The sequence below is a fragment of the Amblyomma mixtum genome, chromosome 5 (genome assembly GCF_055824585.1).
Source record: "Amblyomma mixtum isolate Tamu chromosome 5, ASM5582458v1, whole genome shotgun sequence".
Classification (NCBI taxonomy): domain Eukaryota; kingdom Metazoa; phylum Arthropoda; class Arachnida; order Ixodida; family Ixodidae; genus Amblyomma; species Amblyomma mixtum.
In genome coordinates, this window is record NC_143016.1 from 4,645,809 (window position 1) to 4,666,594 (window position 20,786).

At 45.9% G+C, this 20,786-nt stretch overlaps 2 protein-coding genes across 4 annotated transcripts in view; one reads left to right on the plus strand and one right to left on the minus strand.

Moving 5' to 3' along the window:
* The first annotated feature begins 1,333 nt into the window (after window positions 1-1,333).
* On the plus strand, window positions 1,334-7,546 carry LOC149341198 (putative palmitoyltransferase ZDHHC24). The gene is made up of 3 exons (XM_089543133.1): window positions 1,334-1,924; window positions 2,373-2,689; window positions 2,951-7,546. Exons 1-3 carry the CDS (start codon window positions 1,764-1,766, stop codon window positions 3,367-3,369), a joined length of 897 nt encoding a protein of 298 aa, XP_089399259.1. The 5' UTR covers window positions 1,334-1,763; the 3' UTR covers window positions 3,370-7,546.
* A 78-nt stretch (window positions 7,547-7,624) lies between these two features.
* The window catches only part of Rubicon (run domain Beclin-1-interacting and cysteine-rich domain-containing protein rubicon), a 30,511-nt gene continuing 17,349 nt past the window's right edge, over window positions 7,625-20,786 (minus strand). For 2 of the 3 annotated variants that reach the window (XM_089543131.1, XM_089543130.1), the window contains 7 exons: window positions 17,941-18,012; window positions 16,552-16,625; window positions 15,522-15,586; window positions 14,129-14,429; window positions 12,660-12,916; window positions 11,309-11,381; window positions 7,625-9,901 (listed from right to left, as the gene is read on the minus strand). In XM_089543131.1, the coding sequence (XP_089399257.1) occupies window positions 9,862-9,901; window positions 11,309-11,381; window positions 12,660-12,916; window positions 14,129-14,429; window positions 15,522-15,586; window positions 16,552-16,625; window positions 17,941-18,012 (882 nt within the window). In that variant the 3' untranslated portion in view covers window positions 7,625-9,861. The other variant, XM_089543132.1, reaches the window with a different exon arrangement.

Genomic DNA, 20,786 nt, shown 5'->3' on the forward strand with positions numbered 1-20,786 from the left:
CTACGCCCACTGCAGGGCAAAGGCCTCTCCCATGTCTCTCCAATTATAGTGAACTGGAATACATATGTCTCCAATTAACCCTGTCCTTTGCTAGCTTCGGCCACTGTATCCCCGCAAGCTTCTTAATCTCATCCGACCGCCTAACTTTCTGCCGCCCCCTGCTACGCTTGCTTTTTCTTGGAATCCACTCCGTTACCCTGGAAACTGCATAGGTTTTAGAAATCAACGAGCCTAAGAGGGTCGAATGTGTTAAACTTGCAGGTAAAGCATGCGAACTCTTTTTGGGCTAGCACTTGATAAAGTGAAGTAATCGCCGATTAAAATCCGGACGCCCTTCAAGCTTTTCCGCAGTGCACAACGCCAAGTGGGGACGCATGACGACTTCATCGAAGGTATCGGTACATTTCCAACGCACAAACGCCTACTTTGAAGGAAAAAACCAACGCCACCGAAGGAAAACCCTGCCGAGAGCTGTTTGGCAGCGTCTAACGAGTCAGAGCAGGCTGTGGCTCGGTAATTTGAAATCATACCTTCCGTGACGTCACGCTGAATTTCTCTGCACTCCTCCGGAGCATTGAGGAGAAGCGCAAAATTCAATCGCCGATTACGTCACTATTTTAAATGCTAGTGCAAAAACACTTGGCATGCTTTACCTATAGCGAAATTCTCAAAAAAGTGTTACAGTTGCCCCGGCGATTATCTTGCCTTCGCATTATATGCCCTACCCAAACCCATTTCTTCCTCTTGATTTCTACCAGGATATCAATAACCTGCGTTTGTTCCCTCACCCACTCTGCCCGCTTCCGGTCTATTAACGTTACACCTATCATTTTTCTTTCCATAGCTCGCTGCGTTGTCCTTAGCTTAAGCTGAACCCTTTTCGTTAGCCTTCACGTTTCTGCCTCGTAGGTGAGTACCGGTAATGCTAAAGTACCATTAATTCTATGAGAGGACCTGCCATATGGGCTCCACCCCATTCTTATTCTAGTTATTTCCCCCTCATGATCCGGATCAGCGGTCACTGCAGCCTGCCCTAAGTAATTCCCTGTTCGCCATACAACATTTGACACCTGCAGCAGAAATTTGTTTTAGTCTCGTTTACCAAAAAGTCGGCAGAGATCTCTTAAGATACGTAAGCCCGCCCGCCCACTTTGTGAACGTAACGCAGTCGCCCGCGCATGACGCATACCTTGTTCTTGTTATTTTCTTTAAACTTCTACTCAATCGCCAGCAAGCTGTGATCAACATCTAAAGAATATTTACCTTTGTTAAAACCGAATTTGGAAATTGAATTCGGCGTACCTTTATCGTTTTTTGCGTTTTTATTACAAAGTCCAACCCTATGGATGGTAGATACTCGCTCACAATGAGATTAGTTTCGCTTTCTCTTAGCTGCTACCATCTGCTACCTTCAATCGTCATCGCGCATGGCGTACGATGCGCGCGGTAATGGCCACTGAATTTGCTGAAGTTTCAGTGGCTCGTTGTGTAGGGGTTAATGACAGTATCCGTCTGTAGAGGAAGTTTGCTGCTATTTTATTACCATTTAAGCGTCTTCCCGCCACAGTAACCTCTCCTTACTTGCAAAATATCCGCTTGCACAGCTGCACACCAAGCGGCGGGTGGGAGGTGTCATCGCGTCCATGGCATCCGAAACAACAACTGTCAGTGATTCCACGGATTTTGTCGTCCTGTCAAAGTTGACGGTATGAAGTAATTAGCGAGGGCGTGGTTTTCTATGCCAGCTGATTGCAGACTGTACGATGGAGCCAACATTGCCAACGAGGGTTGTGAATGTGCGCGTTGCACCACCGTCGCGGAGAGGCATCGTGCCGACCGGCCACCGCGACCGCGTCTTGTTCCTGCTCATGGTGCTCGGCATCCCTCTCGTCGTCTTCTTTGACTTTTATTTTGTTGCACCGAGGTATGTCATTTTAAGGTGTCGAAGTGACCTTTTAGCTGTAATGGCTATAAGAAAGCTGCATGATGCACTAAGTGCAGTGCCTGCAGTGCAAGCGTTTTACATGAATGTGCTTAATTTCTTCGCAAGAACACGTCTAAAAGCTTGCCTTTTTTCCTGGTCCGCATATCGCCGTTTGGCCCAGTACCAGAAAGGTATTAGTTCGAGAAGAGCGCAGTCGTCACAGAAAGGTTGAGAACAACCGGTAGGATGATGATCACTTGCAGCTGTGATGCCATAATAGAAATGGAGAAGTGTTTTAATACAAAAGGTGCGGTTGCTACTGCGGAAACGAATATGGGTCACGTTTCATGCAGACTCCCAGAGCCTGTCGACTGATGGTGATAGCTTTCCTTGCGTGGGGCCACTCATACCAGAGCATGAACGAATGTGCCAATGTTCTTCCTTGCAGGTATCACGAGACGTTTGACAATGTGATGTGGATCCATACAGCACTGGCAACCTTTCTCGTTGTCAACATATATGGAAACCTGTTCAAGCTCCTCCGGATTGGCACAGGCGTGCATGATGTGAAGACACCATCCGTGCTCATGCCTGGTTGGCGGTACTGCCCCGTGTGCGAAATGAATGCACCACCTCGTTCACATCACTGCAGTGTCTGCAACGAGTGCATATTGAAGCACGACCACCACTGTATGTTTACGGGCCGGTGCATTGGCTTCTACAACCAACGGTACTTTGTTGTCGCTCTTCTCTACATGACAATTGGTAAGTTATTTCCATTTGTTTTCCTTGTGCATTGGGGGTTCATGCTTTCGGTCACTGCCTTCTGTGAACAGCACCTGTTGACCTCACACCGCCCCCATTGTAAGGCTGGTGCAGCGCTAAGCTTAACTTTAGTCCTTGTAGCCTTTTTTTAGCTCTGCAAGTTTTATTGGCAGTAACCAGTGCACTTATCGCCAGATAACAAAGTGCTTGCAATAGATGGCGTAAATGCCAAGCTGTGCTGATGCATTTATTGCTTTGCAGGTCTCGTCTACAGTCTGACATACAAGTTTCCCTATGTGTGTGAAATGCTGGGCGGTTTGAACTTGGTTACCATGATTCAGATGCTGGCTCCACATTTTGGCCTTTTACTGGGCCTATACGACTTCTGGCTTTTCCTGTGCACTATTATAAACTTGGTGGAGCTGGTCGTGCTTTTTCTGTGCGCCTACCTGCTGACAGTCGAGCTGACCTGTGTGGCCAGAAACCAGACAACCTATGAAAAGAGCCATGGCATCAAGACCTATGGCATGGGCGTGAGAAGGAACCTGCGAGAGTCCCTGGGTGCCTTCTGGTTCCTTGTGTGGCTTGCCCCATGGATCAAGTCCCCTGTGTCCGGCGATGGACTCCACTTCGATGGCAGTGTTGTATGTGTCAGTGCAGATGGCGAGAAGCAAGAATGAGACCTTCTGTTAAATCACCTGAAGGTGCTATTTTGGCCAGCTCATACTTCATGCCAACCAGTGTATAGCTCTAAGCGCATCCCTCAATGGAAAAAGAAGAAAAAGTAATGACAAACGGGCCCAATGAAAGGACATGGCACAAAGCAGTGAACACAGAAAGAAAAGAGCCTTAGCTACCGCAAACCTTCCTGTTTCATTTAACGTGAGACACCAGAATTACAAATTATTGTTCAGTAAACTGGTGTGCAAAATTTGAGAGGTCGCATGTAGACTGGTTCATTTTAATTTTGACCACTTGTGGTATTTCTGGGGCTTCACATTCTAAGAGAAACCGTGTGGGCTACACAAGATGGCGCAGTCTGGCAGCCCTAGAGTAGTTCAAAAAAACCTAGTTTCAACGCCATACGAGAGGTGGCCACAGTGGACAGGATCAAGCCCACATTAATAGCTGAGCAGCTCTTGAATGCTGCCAAAGTAGATTTGTGCTTGCATGTGAGAAAACTTGTACAAACAGAACTCTATTTACATTAAGCTTATGTTGTTTTCTTTTTTTGTGACAAAAGAAAGGGGGGAGTCGGGCTGTGGCTTCATATTTTGCAAGCACTACGCAAGCTCATGTCTGAACACTGGTTAGAAACTCTATTTTGATAGTTTTGCTTCTCAGAACAAGCAAGTACTCTGCCAGGATTACAGATGGTGGTGAAAGCCCTTTTTCTCCAAGAATAAAGCTTGAATCTCCAGCTAAAGACACTGCAGGGTGAACAGACTTCTCACATGCAAAGCGGCCACCAGGGCGGCTCAGTGGTTATGGCACTCGGCTGCTGGCCCGAAAGATGCGGGTTTGATCTCTGCTGGAGCGGTCGAATTTCGATGGAAACGAAATTCTAGAGGCCCGTGTACTGTGCAATGTCAGTGCACATTAAAGAACCCCAGGTGGTCAAAACTTCCGGAGCCATTCACTGCGGCGTCCTTCATAGCCTGAGTTGCTTTGGGGCATTAAACCCCCCATAAACTAAAACAAAACATGCAAAGCAAATGGCATGCTGCATTCAACATCACTAACATGCCTCTGGTCAAGAAGTGAATTCGGTGGTCATGTGCTTGGTAACATACATTATCATCATCCTGACTATGACCACTTTAGGGCGAAAGCCCCTCCCATGTCTCCTCAATTAACCCTCTCCTTTGCCAGCTGCGGCCACTGTATCCCTGCAAACTTCTTAATCTCATCCGCCCACCTAACTTACTGCCGCCTCCTGCTACACTTGCCTTCGCATGAACTCCACTCCATTACCGTTAAGGACCAGCAGTTATCTTGCCTTCGCATTACATGCCCTGCCCAAGCCCATTTTGTCGTGGTTTTGACTAGGATGTCATTAACCCACGTGTGTTCCCTCACCCACTCTGCCCGCTTCCGGTCTCTTAACGTTACACCTATCATTTTTCTTTCCATAACTGGCTGCATTCTCCTTAACTTGAAGCTGAACCCTTTTCGTTAGCCTCTATGTCAAAATTCTACCACAGGGGACATTCTACGTTTGCCATATCCTTCCAATTAACTTTGTTCTGTGCCACCTGCGGCCACCTCATCTCTGCAAGCTTCCTGTCTCATCCAACCTCTTGAAAAACTCTCTGCCACCCCACTGCACTTGCCTTCTTTTGAAATCCACTGTTACCTTAAGTGACCGTAGGTTATCTTCCCACATCGTTACCTGCCTTGCTCATGCCCATTTCTTTTTGATTTCTGCAAGGATATCATTAACTCGTGCGTGTTCCGTGACACACGCTACTCTCATTGTTTCTTAATGTTACGCCTGCCATTTTCCTTTCTGTAGCTTGCTGCTTTGTCCTCAATTTAAGTTGAACCCTTTAATTAACCTGCCCCATAAGTGAGTACCCATAAAATACAGCTGTTATATTGTCACGACCAGAGGAGCCGTGAAGGTAGACGTCGGGAAGAACCCAAGACCGGGAGCCTTCTTTTAATTATGGAGCCAGCTTCCACGAAACAGAACAGAACAGCGCACCACGAGAGCCCACCGCTGCTTCGTCGTCGTCTTCGACTCAACGCGGAGGCCGCGCGGCGCGTTGGGCGCGTGGCAATATACTTTTCTACTGAGGGATATTGGTAAACTGCCATTCATGATCGCAGAGAACCTGCCAAATGTGTTCCGCCCCATTCTTATTTTTCGAGTCATTTCACTCTCATGATCTAGATCTGCGGTCACTACCTGCCCTAAGTAGATGTATACCCTTACTGCTTCCAGAGCCTCGTTACCAATTGTAAACTGCTGATCTCTTCCGAAGCTGCTGAACATTACTTGGGTTTTCTTTCCTTTTTTTTTTTTTTTTCTGTGATGTGCATGGTTAAAGTCTGCTACCAACAGTGGCTTGCTGTGCTACATTCAAATATCTCAGTTACAAAACCGGTGCCCAGTATGAATGTAATTTTGCCCTTCTTTTTCAGTAACACGCCCTATAGTCGCACCGTGTTTGCAGTATGCGAAAGTGCTACTAGTTTGGTCTCCCTGTACCACTGTAGAAGATTGTTCATTGTTGTTTTGGTTAAGCATGCAGCCTTTCCATTTGTTTGCTGCACGAACTGCGTTTCTAGCGTCCCCTTGCACCTGGACGCTGGCGGTAGATGGAATGGTTTGAGCTCATACTTGAGGCATTCTGGTTTGAAACTTGTGTGCCATTGACCTTATCTAGTCACTACATTACCTTCTGCGGTCATGACTGCTGACCTTTTTCAAAGTGTGCATAACATTTTATTTGAGCACAAACATTTTTTTTCTGGTTGGGTGAGAATATGCATGAATCACCTGTAACTGTTTTAGGAGTGGTGTTTTCCATTCAGCTTTAGCCACTTATTGTCATAAGACTTGAACACTGCCTGGGCGATGCTCTTAGTTAGCACATTACAATGAAATGCTTTGTTACCAGATTTGGAAGTACAGTCAAACCTGGATATACTGAACCTGTAACTGTTTTAGGAGTGGTGTTTTTCATTCAGCTTTAGCCACTTATTGTCATAAGACTTGAACACTGCGTGGCCGATGTTCTTAGTTAGCACATTACAATGAAATGCTTTGTTACCAGATTTGGAAGTACAGTCAAACCTGGATATACTGAACCTGTAACTGTTTTAGGAGTGGTGTTTTTCATTCAGCTTTAGCCACTTATTGTCATAAGACTTGAACACTGCGTGGCCAATGTTCTTAGTTAGCACATTACAATGAAATGCTTTGTTACCAGATTTGGAAGTACAGTCAAACCTGGATATACTGAACTCGAAGGGGATCGTGAAATAGTCTGATATATCGTTAATTCGGTATATAAAAAAGCTTATGTGTAAGCTAGAAGTGGAAATATACTGTATCAATACTAGTGACTCGCTTCTTACGGCGACGTCCCTCACACTGCTCTCTAGGCGTTGTTATGCCTAACCCTTTTAGAATCGAAGCCGCTGCGTACAGTGCTAGCTAGCCACTGCCTGTCATAGCATCTTTAATCCTTTTACCAGTACACTATAAATAGAGTAATCACTCATTAAAATTAAGGTACAGTTATTTTCCACAACACCTTCGGCATCGAAGGGCCCCAACATGGGGAGCTGCCTCTAAACTTTAGTTGGGTTGGCTTCACTGCATGAGAGCAATGTGGAAAATGAGTGAACCAGACTGAAGGCCACCCTCAAGCCCACCCCAAGTTCACCTTATAACATGGTTTCACAGCAATAGTGCTGTCAAGAGGTGCTCAAGGGCCCACAGCCAGCCAGTCTGCATGCCTGCATGCTCAGAAAGTGACCGAAGAGTGTGGTTAGAAGTACTGCTTGCAGGGGAGTGGCGCGCAGTTCAGTATATCGAATGACTGGCGGAATTAGTTAGATATATGGTGCAACTTTCCTATACCTTTACACAAAATCCTCAAAGGGATAACATGTCGGTGTAGCCAAGAATTTGAAATATCCATGTTTGATGTATGCTCGACTGTATAACTGTGTGATGTGATGACCTGCAGTTACTTTCAACCTTCATTGTCTAAGATGTATCACGCAGAAAAATGGAAATAGTTTTGTGCTAGTCTTCAATGACCACACCATGTGGTGGGCAGCAGTGTATTTAAAAATGCATGAGCATGTCTTGTACAATAAATTCATTGTTATTACACAGAACTGAGTCACTGTGTCTTGTCGAGTAAGGTCTTCTTTGCAAGAAAGACCACGACTTTGCACCAATGGAATGACGATGCATTTGTTTAGTGCTTCTTTATTGTTCGCCTAGACTTTAAATTCTTGTGCAACATGTAAAAATATGGCTCTTGTATATTACAATAAACAGGAAACATCTCTAGCCGAGTAGGGTGCACTGAGATTAGACACTCAGAATGCCTTCCTACCAAGCTCTGTTCCCATATCCCATAATAGCTTAGCTGTAGCTTGAACAATTTCAAAGTCCATGCAGGGCAGCAATGTCTTCAAGGAGGCCTCCTGCAGACAGCATGCCAATCAGCCCGGGATAACATGCAATTAAAAAGTTCTTATGGTTTCTTTTTAAGACGATAACCTAAGTCACTAATATCTGAGTAGCAACCACATTAAAAACACACAATATAATAATTTGTAATCATGATAAAATAATTGATATCTTTGGCTTCAATATGCAGCTTCAAAAAGGGATATTTAAGCCACTTGTGTGAAAACTCAAGGTTGAGTCGTCTCCATCGTTAACCCTAGAGTGATCAAATTACCCACCTTTAACTTTGTATACCAGGCAAAAAAAAAAGATTAAAGGAGACAACCATTATCACAAAAGTACACTAACTGTCACACAAATCAAAAGACCAGCAAACTTCACTATGCCTTCATGTGTACAGCAATGTAAATTATGCACTTCGACAACTATCATAATCTCGTAAGAAAACTATCATATTTATCCAAATATAGGTTTACCTCTCTTTGCAAAAATACTGTCCAAAACAGGGCTGACCAGTAATTATGACCATGCAAGGGTGGTATATAACCGCAATCATAGTCGTGAAGCACAACTGCTAGCCTCTTTAGCTTGCTCGTCTCTTCAGCCTGGAAGTGGCAGATACGTGTTATGGTAATCTCACCCGACTGAAAAGGCAGCACTTGAGTTAGTTGTGCACCATCAGAAAAATGAAAATGATGAGTACTCTGTATGACACCGCAATCAATACGTGTTGCACACATACCTGTGCATAAGCTACATGCCTTATTACTTTTTTAGCATAACTACGGACATGGCTGCAAAGAAGGAAGCCATGTTCCCTTTATGCCATTTTGTCACATTTACTCTCCCTTGTTTCTGCCGAGAATTTACTTGCAGTTTTTTTGCATGCCTGCAAAATGTCACATTAGACAAGTAGACAAGTTACGCCACCGATTTCAAATTGTCTTCTTGTAAGCTTGGCATCAGTGAGAAATTGCTTCTGGTTTAGTTTTTCAGGAGAATGTTTAGAAAATGGGGATGTCACTAGTATCTTTAGACTATGATGTTTCACTTAGTGGCAGTCAACATAAATTCAGATATTTCTTAACTCGCAACTGGCTTCTAACATGGGGGGAAAGGGGAGGGTGTGAGCCTGCATTTTTGGCCAACCTATATTTGAATAAATAGTGGTACACTTGGTGTGTCTGCAGTCATCACTTCATGAATGGTGAAGATGGCAATGTAAACTCTGATGACGACAGGCAAAAGCAAGACTTGCAGCCAGAATTGAAGACTATGAAAAACGGAATTCCAGATGTACCACTGGGTTAGTTGACGCAACACGCTTGATCCCACAACAAAGCACGAAACAATGACAACAGACAAATTGAAGAGAAGATCAAACAACAGTTCTGTTGAGGAAGGCAAAGGCAATCCCTACTTCCCACTTCGGAGGTAGATACCGCACATTTAATCCCGTGGCCTGCTGATGGAGGGAAGCAACTGAACACTGTTAGACCTTATGTGCTGTCTTCTCCTTTACATGTCTGCAGGCTCTGTTCTGCGCACTGTTGCTAATTAATATTCTAAAGGCGGTTAACTGATGCCTAATTTTAGTGCATCAGTGAATAACTGCCCGTCCCAGAAAGTGTGTGTAGCTATCAGCACGTATAAGAAATTCTGGTGCCACGACAGTGCATCACAGTAGCGCCAAAGGGTTTAAAAACACGGGTGCAAATTAAACCATCATTCGGTCAAAACATGCCCCTGACTACCAGGGCCCAACTGGAGCATAACAAAGAAAGCATCATGGTGCATCCATGACACCTGGTGAGTTAAAATTAAAGTGAAAGTGTGGAAGCAGCACCCTGCCCACACATGGAGGCCACACAGATGCTCCATGTTGTCTAACACACATACTTTTGTCACAGCAAGTTGGCGACAGAAACGCGCACGGAAATGAGTAGCCCTCAGACTTGACAGTTTTCCATGGCGTCACAAACATAGAAGAAAACGAGACGTCGAGTGTGGGCGCTCACGTCGATGTCACATCTGCTTCCAGCATGCTTTGCCTCCTGCAGCACAGGAAAAGGGGAGGGGCTTAGCTTCAGAGGGCAGCTGCCCACTCAATACGGAATGGCACTAAACCACACTGCTTGCGTTTATGCAACATTTCTCAGTCACTGCCAAACACAGACTACAGACAGTGTCTGTTCTCATCACACTTGTCATTTGATGCCTTGCACTCCTGTAAAGGAACACCAAATTACTAATCTCAATCTCTTTTCAAAAAGGAGATTACGATGAAGTTTAGTGCAGGTAATAGTACCAAACTCAATTGGAAGTCCTACCTACTGTACCTGCCTGACTGTAATGAGCTTCCTTCTGCAATGTTCAAGCTCCAATGCACTTACTCCTACACTCCAAACTACGCAATGAACTTTGCTCTGTTTTTATGGCAGGGGTTCTCAAACTTTTCCTCGGGGAAACTTAAAAGCCTTCAATATGTGCCAAGGAATGCTCCCCCTCACAATCAGTTGACCAGTGTTGCTTGCGGATGAAGCCCATGCCTTTTACCACAGAAACGGACACACACTACTCTGAATGTGCAGGTCGCACGCTTCGTGGTCCGCTCCAAACAAAGATGAGTCTTTTGTGGCCGTTCCTCCTTGAAGCAGTGAGACAAGCACACTGCAATGCGTTCTTGCAGGCAGCAGTAAACGCAGGAGAGGATGCCGAAACCGGGCAAGGGTAGCACCATGCCACTCTACATCACTGAGGAGCGTTTGATCAGTGCGATAGTTTAGAGGTCATGTGCAACAAAACAGCATTGCTCTGCATTGTACTCTTAAGGGTAGCCATCCAAATTTTCTGCCTCATTATATCGCAAAATCAAACTGCGCTAAAATTTAACATTAGGGAGTAAGTAATCACAGGTCAAGTTGCGTGCAGGTGGCTGCAGTGCACATTCTAAGCATGACCGCTATCTGTGAACGCGTTTAGTGATTATGCAACAGCCGGTAAAAACTGCGCACAACACCTCTCGCATGCCTCCATCGTACCCTCCTCATACACTTTCCACCTCATGCTTCCACTTTTCCTTCACGCCCTCCCTTTGTTACTGCCCTACTTTCATCCTTCACCATGCTCTTTGCTTTGCTATAGCTCTGACGGTTATGCCGCCACCAAGCAAGCCAGGAACAAGCGCCTAAGAGCTGCGCTCTAAATATGCAAGTAAATAAGGTAAATCATGACATCCTGAAGTTATGGACAAAGCCTTAGGATTAGTTAAAATTTCAGAAGAATTTAAAGGTTTCAAGGTTTCATACCATTGTGACATACAGTGACATCAAAGTTGGCTCCGAAATTGATGGCACAACAGAATTTCAGGCATTAAGCACTAAACATTGCTTCTTGTGCCAGCACTGAAAAAATAAATGGGCAAATTTCACCATACAGGTGCAACTCGTACTCATCCGCACCTTGTTTCCAGCCGTTTGCATTTTGGACAAGCACCTGGCACGAAGCAGGTCCGATGAAAGCACGCCTTACAGCCTGCGGAAATTGCAGTAAAGAAAAGCTTCACTCACCAGCTGTAGTCAGTTAGCAACAAGCCAGCAGAAAAGGCGTTTACAGCTAAACCTCATTTTGCTCAATTGAAAGAGGAAAAAAAAAAAAAAGACTCTATCAGTGTCCATTTTAACCTCAATTTAAAGAAAGCTCAGATGAGGTGCAGGTGTTATAGACCAGAATCCAGAGCCGCTCCTGGGCGCGGCCATTTTCCGCCGACTGGTGCGCCGCGGTGCGGGCGTTTCTTTGGGGACTGCGGGGCTGCGGCAGCTCCGCGGCCGCGCCTGCATATAGCCGCGCTTCGGGCGCTAAGAAAACATTGCCGAGCATACTTCCGCAGCGTGGCTGTGTTTCAGGAAGTATTCACGTTATCAAAGGGAGCACATTGATGCGTTTTAATGAAATTTAGTTTGACATTCACGTGAATTGTGCTGACGCTTAGAACGCACCTCGTGCTTATAGCGCTACTGTCTTGGTGCTCCACTGCAAAAAAAAAAACTTTTTGTTCAATATCAAGTATTAGGTGTGCGGCTAGCATGCAGTTCCAATTCCCATGCACTCTTAATTCTTCGGCCATAAAGTACCACCCACAAACAGGGCTTTCTTGTCGCATGCGTGGTGTGCCAGTTTATCAACAAATTACCGCTGTGAGCTTAACTGAGTCGCAGCGCCAACAAAAAACAAAATTCGTCATGGTTTATGCAACCTGGTGCATAAAAACGTACTTTGCTCAAGTTATCAAAGCTTGAATAGATATTAGCAGCGAATCCAGCTTTCACGAATTCTGAGGTCCGAAGTCGCGTTCATTTTATTCGGTAGCTCTCGCCACGTGTGACAGCGTTGTGCAGGCGTTTGGCTAAGTGTGAATGAATGTATTAAAATCGCGCATATTTTCCTATGATTAAGGTAAAAGCAGAAAGACACAACGGTCAACCCTTCCCAAGAATTTCCCTGAGCAGCACCGCCGCACCAGCGGCTCGGTGGAGCAGCGTCGCCGCTGCGGTGCCAGCGTTTAGAATCCTGAGCCAGCAGAATATCATCATTGAAAAACGTAGCGCGAAAAACGAGACACAGAAAAGGTGAAGACAGGACACGAGCGCTAATCATCAATATCATCATGGTGGGCACAAAAAACGAGACAGACGCGCACTGCCTTGCCGCACTTACTCACATCCGAATGAACGAAAAAAAACTTGGAGATGTCACATTAACGACTAACTGCGCGTGGTAGCGCACCTGTAGCGCAGGAAGGTGGTAGCGCACCTGTGCACTGGGCAGCCGAAGCCAGCTGAAAGGGGAAGACTAGAGAGCGGACGTCGTTGCAGATCTCGCAGACAAATCCCCGGCCTGTGCACACTGGACAGCTGAGGCAGTGCTGTTCGCAGTCCTGCCGGAGGCCCCGCAGGCGCGGCAGCAGGGCCCCTCCACTGCTCTGGTGTGCCTGCTCCAGCTCCTCGAGCGAGTACAGGTGCTGGTCACCCAGAAGGTGCTGTGGCAGACTGCGTAGCCACTCCTGGAGCCTGCAGACAGTCACTCAGGCTGCTCACGCGGTACTACACCGACTCACAAATATAAATGCTGCCCTCTCCAGATAAGCTCCTGGCTAAACTGAGCTAACAGTTTACTGCCTAATGCTACAAACATCACATTCGGTGGTACTCTCTGTTTACACTAGCCCAAATCCACTTATAATCCACTTCCCAGCCAAATAATGGGTGCTCTCAGTGCAAACTTGCAGATAAAGTTACTGCCAAACCAGGAATGTGAAACCTTAAACAAATGAAACCCTGGCTTTTTGCCACTTCTTTGGCTCACCAGTCTGAGTGACGCGGCAAGTGAATCAAGAAGGTGGGCTACTTTTTATCGTTTTTGACCTCCAATTGCCACTGGCTGTTGCCTTCAGTAGTTTTGCACTGCATGTGTGCCACGAAGTCTCCACCCAAGAGTATTCATAGCCAGTTTGGCAAAGAGAAGAGTAGCAAGCATGAGATCCCCAAGACACTCAACACCAAACAGAAAAGTTATTAAGGACATCCATAAGGCTGGGAATGAAAATGGGTCTTGGCTTGCAAAGCACCCACATCGCCATGTATAATAAGGCAGCCAATTTTGCATTGCAAGCAAACATCTCCAACTTCTTCCCTTTGGAGGGACATCACAGATGAGGGTGACACTGCACAAGAAGCCAGCAAGCAGTCTGGAATAGAACATCGCAGCAATGTGGATGACGAAGAGGACGCCCGCTCCTGCCACAACCACAGGCAATTTAGACAGTGGTGCTCAAGGTCACAACACCAACTATGAATGCTAAGTATCTGTACCACAATTTTGATACGGATGAAGATACTTACAGCTCACGAGAGCACTCAAAGATAATGTGATTACACATAGCAAGAACAGTATTTGCAAATGCTCCCTGTCATCCCACCATGAAATAAGACTACTTTATTTGTCACTTCCAATATTTTGAATTTTCTTTGACCATGCATTTACTGAAAATCACTGGCAGCAACAGCCAAGCTGAGTTCACTGAAGGGCAGAGACCTCTCCCGATGACTTCTAAGCACTCTTGATTTGTGCCAGCTGGATTACCATCTCATTACATCCACTTTGTTTGCTACATTTTTACAAGTTCACAGCCGTACTCATTCCCGAAGGAATTAACCAGTTTTTGTTGCATGCATCACTTCTGTGTACCTTACTTTCAAAGTCTGAAACAAACTATTGCTTACTCTACAGCACGTCGGCAGCTGTGGATGTACTGCTCAAGGTACTGCAGTGCAACACGGCACTGGCGTATTTTCTCAAGGGTCTTGACCCTTCGGTAGAGGCCTGGGTTCAAGTCGCGCACATTGAACAGTGGGTCGGCGGCCATGCGTTCGAGCAAGTTCCGTGCAAAGTTGGACACAGGGTAAAGTGAGAAATCCCAACGTTGCAGCACACGACCAGGGATGATCGCTCGGCTGTTGCTGTGGCAGCAGTGGCAGAACAGCTTGCCCAAGTACTCGCAGTAACGCAGGCGACTCAGCTGGGCTGCAATGAAGGGCACGGCATCTTGTGGCTACGAAAGCAACCATCCGCATATACTATGTGCCATTTTTTTTCAACATGCTACTTTTTACCAAGAGGCACTTGGCAGTTGTTTGTGAGCATGCATAAACACTGACATGAAAACATTGAAAACACGCCTTGAGATGCACTTTCTTGTTGCCCCACTGAAAAGCACGACGTGGAAAGCCTGTATCGTGTGCCATCACTACAGGTGCCCTCACCGGTGTTTCTTCATAAAATGACACTGTCTACACATGCTTAGGCTAATACACTCACGCCGTGATGATTTGAACTTCAAGGGGAATAAAAATTTGTTCAAATTATGCTGACGTAGGTCTAAAGGGAGGCCAAATAGAGTGAGTGGCTCATGCACTGCACTGCACAACTGCACTGGACATGCTCCAGCATATACTACTAGGACTTTTCACGTCTAAGTACTCAGGTACGATGAAGGACCTGTAATGACCTCCGACGCATGCCAGGATCTCGTCAGTGCCACCTGGCTGCAGTTTCCTCATGCCTGCCAACATAAACCAGCACCCTAACACAGTAGCTGCACATAAAAAATAGCAGTGCGGCAAGATGGCGACAAAGCAACATGCGTACTGCATGCCCGACACCAAGAACGCAGCTTGCAATAAGCAGCATGCGCCGACAGCCAATGGTCACAGGCGATTATGGCAACTCATGTGTACCCACGGCACCAGCAATGCCACGGTATCTACTATGAGTTTAGGGGTCACATGAGTAGTTTAAAGGGTTAGGGACAGACGAAAGCCACTGTGCTTTGCCGGCCAGGGCAGGTCAGCAAACCATTAGCCTGTTCAAATTAACTGCTGCAACATGCTGTTGCATTCCAATATTTTCTAATGCAAGTTCCAATATCTTTACAGCAACATAAGATGCAGCTGTTTTCACATGCACAGTACACAGAACCTGCATGACATTACATCACACCACACCACAAAAAAGCCAGTGGGGTCGGCCAATATGCTTTGCATAAAAAAAAGAAGTATACACACAATCAGCTTTGCAAACGTATTCACAACAGAGCAGTCATAACATCCAGCTCACCCTGGTTCACTCGCATCCCGCAGCCTGCGCAGCGGTAGTTCTGCTTGGCAAGCTGATCCTTACGCCTGTGGGGAACAACAAGCGTCACTGCTTTTGGTGACTAATGCAAGCCTATTGAAAATATAAAACATGGCACTGAGAATCTGGCAGCTACAAAGGAAAGTGAATCAGGACCTTGTTGGGAAAATACAATACTTATACATGTCATAGCCAAGTAACTAACCTAGATCAATAATTTAACTGGCATTTACTGCTTGTAAACCACGCCGCATGTTCTCGCCACCAAGCACTGTGAAGCGATCTGGAAAAAAACTGTTGTTGCAAAAAAAAAATGCAAAATGCAAGTATCTAGTTTGAGAGTAACTCATGCTCGTTTAGTGTAGCAATTATCGCAAGGAATGAAACATTGCAGCTTCATTTTTCTAAACATCCTGCATAATGTTAGCTTTGAACTGTGCTGTGATACTGTATTATACAACTGTGCAAGAGACAGCTCAAGTAATTCCTTTTACTTTTACACAGAGTGATGCACATCTACGATGTAAATAAACAACTTTGAACTTAAAAAAATAAGTTATAAATTATTTAGCGGTCACAGGCAAATACCACACGGTGATCCATATATAGCAATGTCTTAAGCATCATAAAACCAAAATTTGGTACCTACATCCCTTTAAGTTCGCCACCTTTTATATTATCCATCTTTCATTTGCACCAATCTCCTTCAAAATATAATGAATGCTTAAGCTCACTACAGCGCACACACACTTAACAGAGACAAAGATATCTATTTAAACTTCTCCACTGAAGCATAAATACACAGCGCAATGTCAGCTACACAGGAAATTGAATAATGAATACTCCTGAGAAAATTTAAAGAAGAGATGTCAGTGTTCTCCAGCCTGCTGATAAGTAGGCTGGGGAACAAAATGCAGTCACAATGCTTGCACATGAGCGGAAAACTAAAAGTAAGCCAGAAAACCATGCGGGCATCTTTGTCGGGAGCCAGCAGTGGCCAGAAGAAACTTACTTCAGTTCTGGTTGCATGCTGAAGATGATCTGCTCCCTTGGCGGAGCCCACTCAGAGTTCCCTCGGAGACGCATCTGCAAATGCCAGCCATGCTACAATGTCAGAAAGTGCACATATAGTGTCGCTTATGTTTCCAGTCTCTCCACAGGATACCATCCTCCACTGCTGCCTGCAGGAGCACAGAGCGGCCAGAGGACAGACAGAAAATGTGACTCTTGACTTTGAAAGCTGTGCCTGAGCAAGTAAAAATCAATTTTTTTCAGGGCGAGGCCACAATGTCAATGCCTATTTTTACGAGTTTAGACTGAGTCACCTAAAATGGTAGCAGCAGCAATTTATCCAGCACAGCTGCCCTTCAGATACACTTGGGAGTCCCTGCTGCATCCAAATGTTCCTTACTTGTGTTCAAGTTCTTTACTCAAGTTCAAGTAAATTTCACCAGTGTGTTCTTTACTTGTGCTGTGTGTGCTTAGCGCTGTAAACAACACAATGTCAAACAAAATCCAGAGCCTCCAGCTAGCCACTGGCACTTTGCAATGGTAAGGTGGCTCACCAAGTAATAAGAGAGGAACAGAAATGTGGTTTGGGCACCAGTGCAACACTACGTTCATTGCATTAATTGCCATTTGGGCTGTTGCTTACTGTTTCTTTTCTTCTCCGATTTGATTTCAGTGTGCAAAAGCAGTAAGGCAGAGCAAACCCATGTGAAATGTCTGTATTACCAGCATCATTGTAAAAAAAGTCAAATAAAGTTAAATACGCATGCACCTTATCGATGTCCCAATGATGGCTAACCAGTTGCTTATCGTGCACTAGGCATGGCTCTTGATGTCTAGATGCAAACTCTGTCAGTGGCCCAAGTTGATGAGCACAGCAGGTTTGTTCAGGTTAGTACTGTTCACACTTTAACAAATACCAATAGCACACCAATAATTAGCAAAACTGGACTTAAAATGGCCGTGACACACCTCCTTCTCAAGCGCGACAAGTGCCTCGAAATTAGTATAAGCGAGGTAGTCCAAAAATAACTTTCTTAAATGTTTAACAGAATGGACAAATAAAAAATTACAAGTATATAGCTTTTTCGGTTTCCCTCAATCGAACAAGGCTCTGGCTAGTCACCAGTGCGCTGCTCTCGCCACTATCTTATGAACATATAAATCGCTTTCAAAAGGCACAGTAAAAAACAAAATAAAGAAAGTGGACTCTGTGTGTTGCTTGTTGGCTATACAACAGCAGCATAGGATCACAGAACTTCACTGAGATGTTCACAGCAACGCAGCATTGCACGAAGAGTGCTCCAAAACCCCTTTTGAGTCATCCATTGCTTGTGCAAGTGTAACAGCCATGAATGCAGGGAAGAAAGCAAGCAGACCACAGCGGACTCACTTTGTGTGCACTGTAGTATTCCTCCTCCACTTCGTCCGGCGAAACAGGCCAGGCATCAGGCAGAGGCAGCAACTGCACACCACCGGCAAATGAGCAAGAGCACACTGCTTTCGGAAAAAGCCACAGCAAACATTGCTGTCCTACAGAAAAGCCACGGTGACAGCCTGCATGTCAGTACACTATGGGGGCAGCATAGCAAAGCTGTTAACATTTAATATGTCTTGCAGTGTGCTTAGTATTGGCAATGAAAAATCTATGGGCATTTTAACAACATTTGTTAGTTCTTTTATTAGGCCACACCTGGGTAAGCTGTGATCAGAGTTGGTAGCGGTGCAGAGTGAAGTCCCGAATAAACCACTGAACAGCTCTGCTAGTACACAGGAATGAGCAGCCAATAGACTGATAAAACTAGTGTGAGTCAAGTTATTGCAAGAAGAAAAGCTGCAGGTTTGAACGACTATGAGCACTGCAAGTGTGCTTTCCAGTCGTGCACACGAATAATGTAAAGCAGGGGTCTCAAGCACGCAGCCCGCACCTTGAAGATTTCAGCCTTTGTTGCAAAGGAACCTCACTCATTCCCCCTTGTTCTGCCCTTTGACAACCTGTAGCTGTGAATAATTACTTGGCTTCCAGCCATCCTTGCCTTCGTCACAGATTACTTTTCATGATAAAAGAAAGGAACCTTTCATTAAGGAAGAAAACAGAATGAGTAAAAAATAAAACCGTGGGGTTAAGTCAGTTTAAGAGTGGAATGCGATGTTGCAACTTCTATGCATGTTTGCATCAGTTTTCTTGCTATTGTCAGTCCATTAACCACCATACTTGGGCTGCTAGCTGCAGTAGCAGGTAATCGCTATGCCAAAATGAAGGCGACATTTGCATATACTATATCATTTTTTTTATTTCGTTTCTCTATTTAGGTTACTGTCTAGAAACTAGGTTGCTCACAACCTAGTGGGGCAGGCTATGATGTTGTCACAATGTCAAGTGACCTTTCTCAACAAATCAGTAAATTGGTTGCCACCTGCAATGGTGGGCAGATTGCTCACAACCTGGTGGCCAGGCTGTGGTGACATCACAAGGTCGTGTGAGCTCTTTCGACCAATCAGGATGGCCCATTAGGGTAGGCTGCGATGCCGTCAAAAGGTCACACGATCTATCTCAACCAATCAGTGAATTTTGTGACACCGGACGTCAGCAGGGTTATGGTGCGACGACAACTCTAACGCTACCACATTAAAAAGAATTCTCAATTGATGAATTGCCTTATTTGCACTGCTCCACTCACCAAGCCAGCCATCTTAGCCTGCAATATTTACATTAATAAGCATGCATTCCTTTCTTCTGTCTGTTCTTTTTTTTATGAGGCTTCTCCCTCTTTTCATGACCAAGGGTGACAGCCGTGCTTTTACTTGGGAGCCAGAAAAGTGAAGTTTTCAGTGGAGTGCACTTTCAGCCCCCAAAGCTGGGTATCTGATTGCAACGGTATGGTTGGAGCAAGCCCAGGACCCGTCCTCATGGGCGTCCGGAGGGGGGGGCAAGGGGGGGCGGCTGCACCCCCCTGGAAAATCACTCACTCGAACCGTGAGTGATGGCCGCACGCCAGGGGCGGCGGTGCGCTCAGCCAAAAGGGTAAAAGCAGCCCCGCTTCCACGCTTTGGGTCACATATCTGCGAAATGCCGCGTCCGGGCGCGCGTCGTTCCGCCGTTTTTAAACCACGCCATCGTTATATAGCTCTACTGAACGGCGACCTGTTGCAGAGATACAGCGGCACCGGCTAGCATGTGTTTCGAGCCGTCTTGAGATGGGTGTCTCTTTCTTTGATCTCTAGAGAGATAGCAACACGGAGGCAGACAGTGCACAGGGCATCTTGTTTTCGCGCCGGTCACCGATGAATTCTTCAGGAGGGAAGGACAAATCAGCCGTGTCCACCCCCGCTTTGGGCTGCTCAGGGGCAAGCGGGCGATGAGTTGGCGCCGCCGCCGCTCGCTGTCTCCTACGATCCACGGGAGAGCGCAGTTCGGTAGAAGCGCCGCTTTCAGAATTTCCGGCAAAGGGGATTAGCTGCTTTTGTTCACGGCGACGCAGTCTCCAGAGGCGCCCCCACACCAGCGTTCTTTGCGTCTTCTGCGAAAACCAGCGTCTTTGGTCAACGCAGCCCGATGGCGACTGCCTGGCTCGCCTGTCACCTCTGGCTGGGCCTCAAATCACAACAACGCCCATGTATTGTGCGTGTCAGTGCATGGTAAAGAGACCCAGGTGGTCGACATTATCCGGAACTTAACTACTCCGTCCCTCATAGCCTGAGTCGTTTTGGGGCTCAGAACCCCATAAAAACACAAAAACAAATTTTCCGACCGGAGTGGCGAGTGTCCCTTCCCCTCGGAAGTTGTGCGGCAAGTAAAAGCCTTGCACGTGTGCGCGCCTCTGTGTTTGTGCTTCGGTGTTTTTAGTGGCCGGTTGTCAGCGAAGCTGAGAACAACCAAGACAGCGGACGAGAAAAAACGAGCGGCGAGCAGTGTGTGTGCGGATGCGCGAGCAAGATGGAGCGAGGTGTATGAAGCTGCGAGCGTGCATTTATCTTGTAAATAAGTTTTCGTTGCATATATAGTCATATTTTGCTTTCAACGTACGCGTTCAACCGTTCTTCCAATCAATGTGTATGATGAATTGTGCACCGAGAGCGTGTAATGAAGCACAGAAGTTAATTTATCACACGTGTAATTACGCAATTCACCCAGAAAAATCCGAGGCGACTACAATTGCTGTTTAAGGAAGACTGACTGAGTGACTGTAGTTGCGTGTTTGTGAATATATTGTGCTGTGTGCTGGTCATCAATCCGGG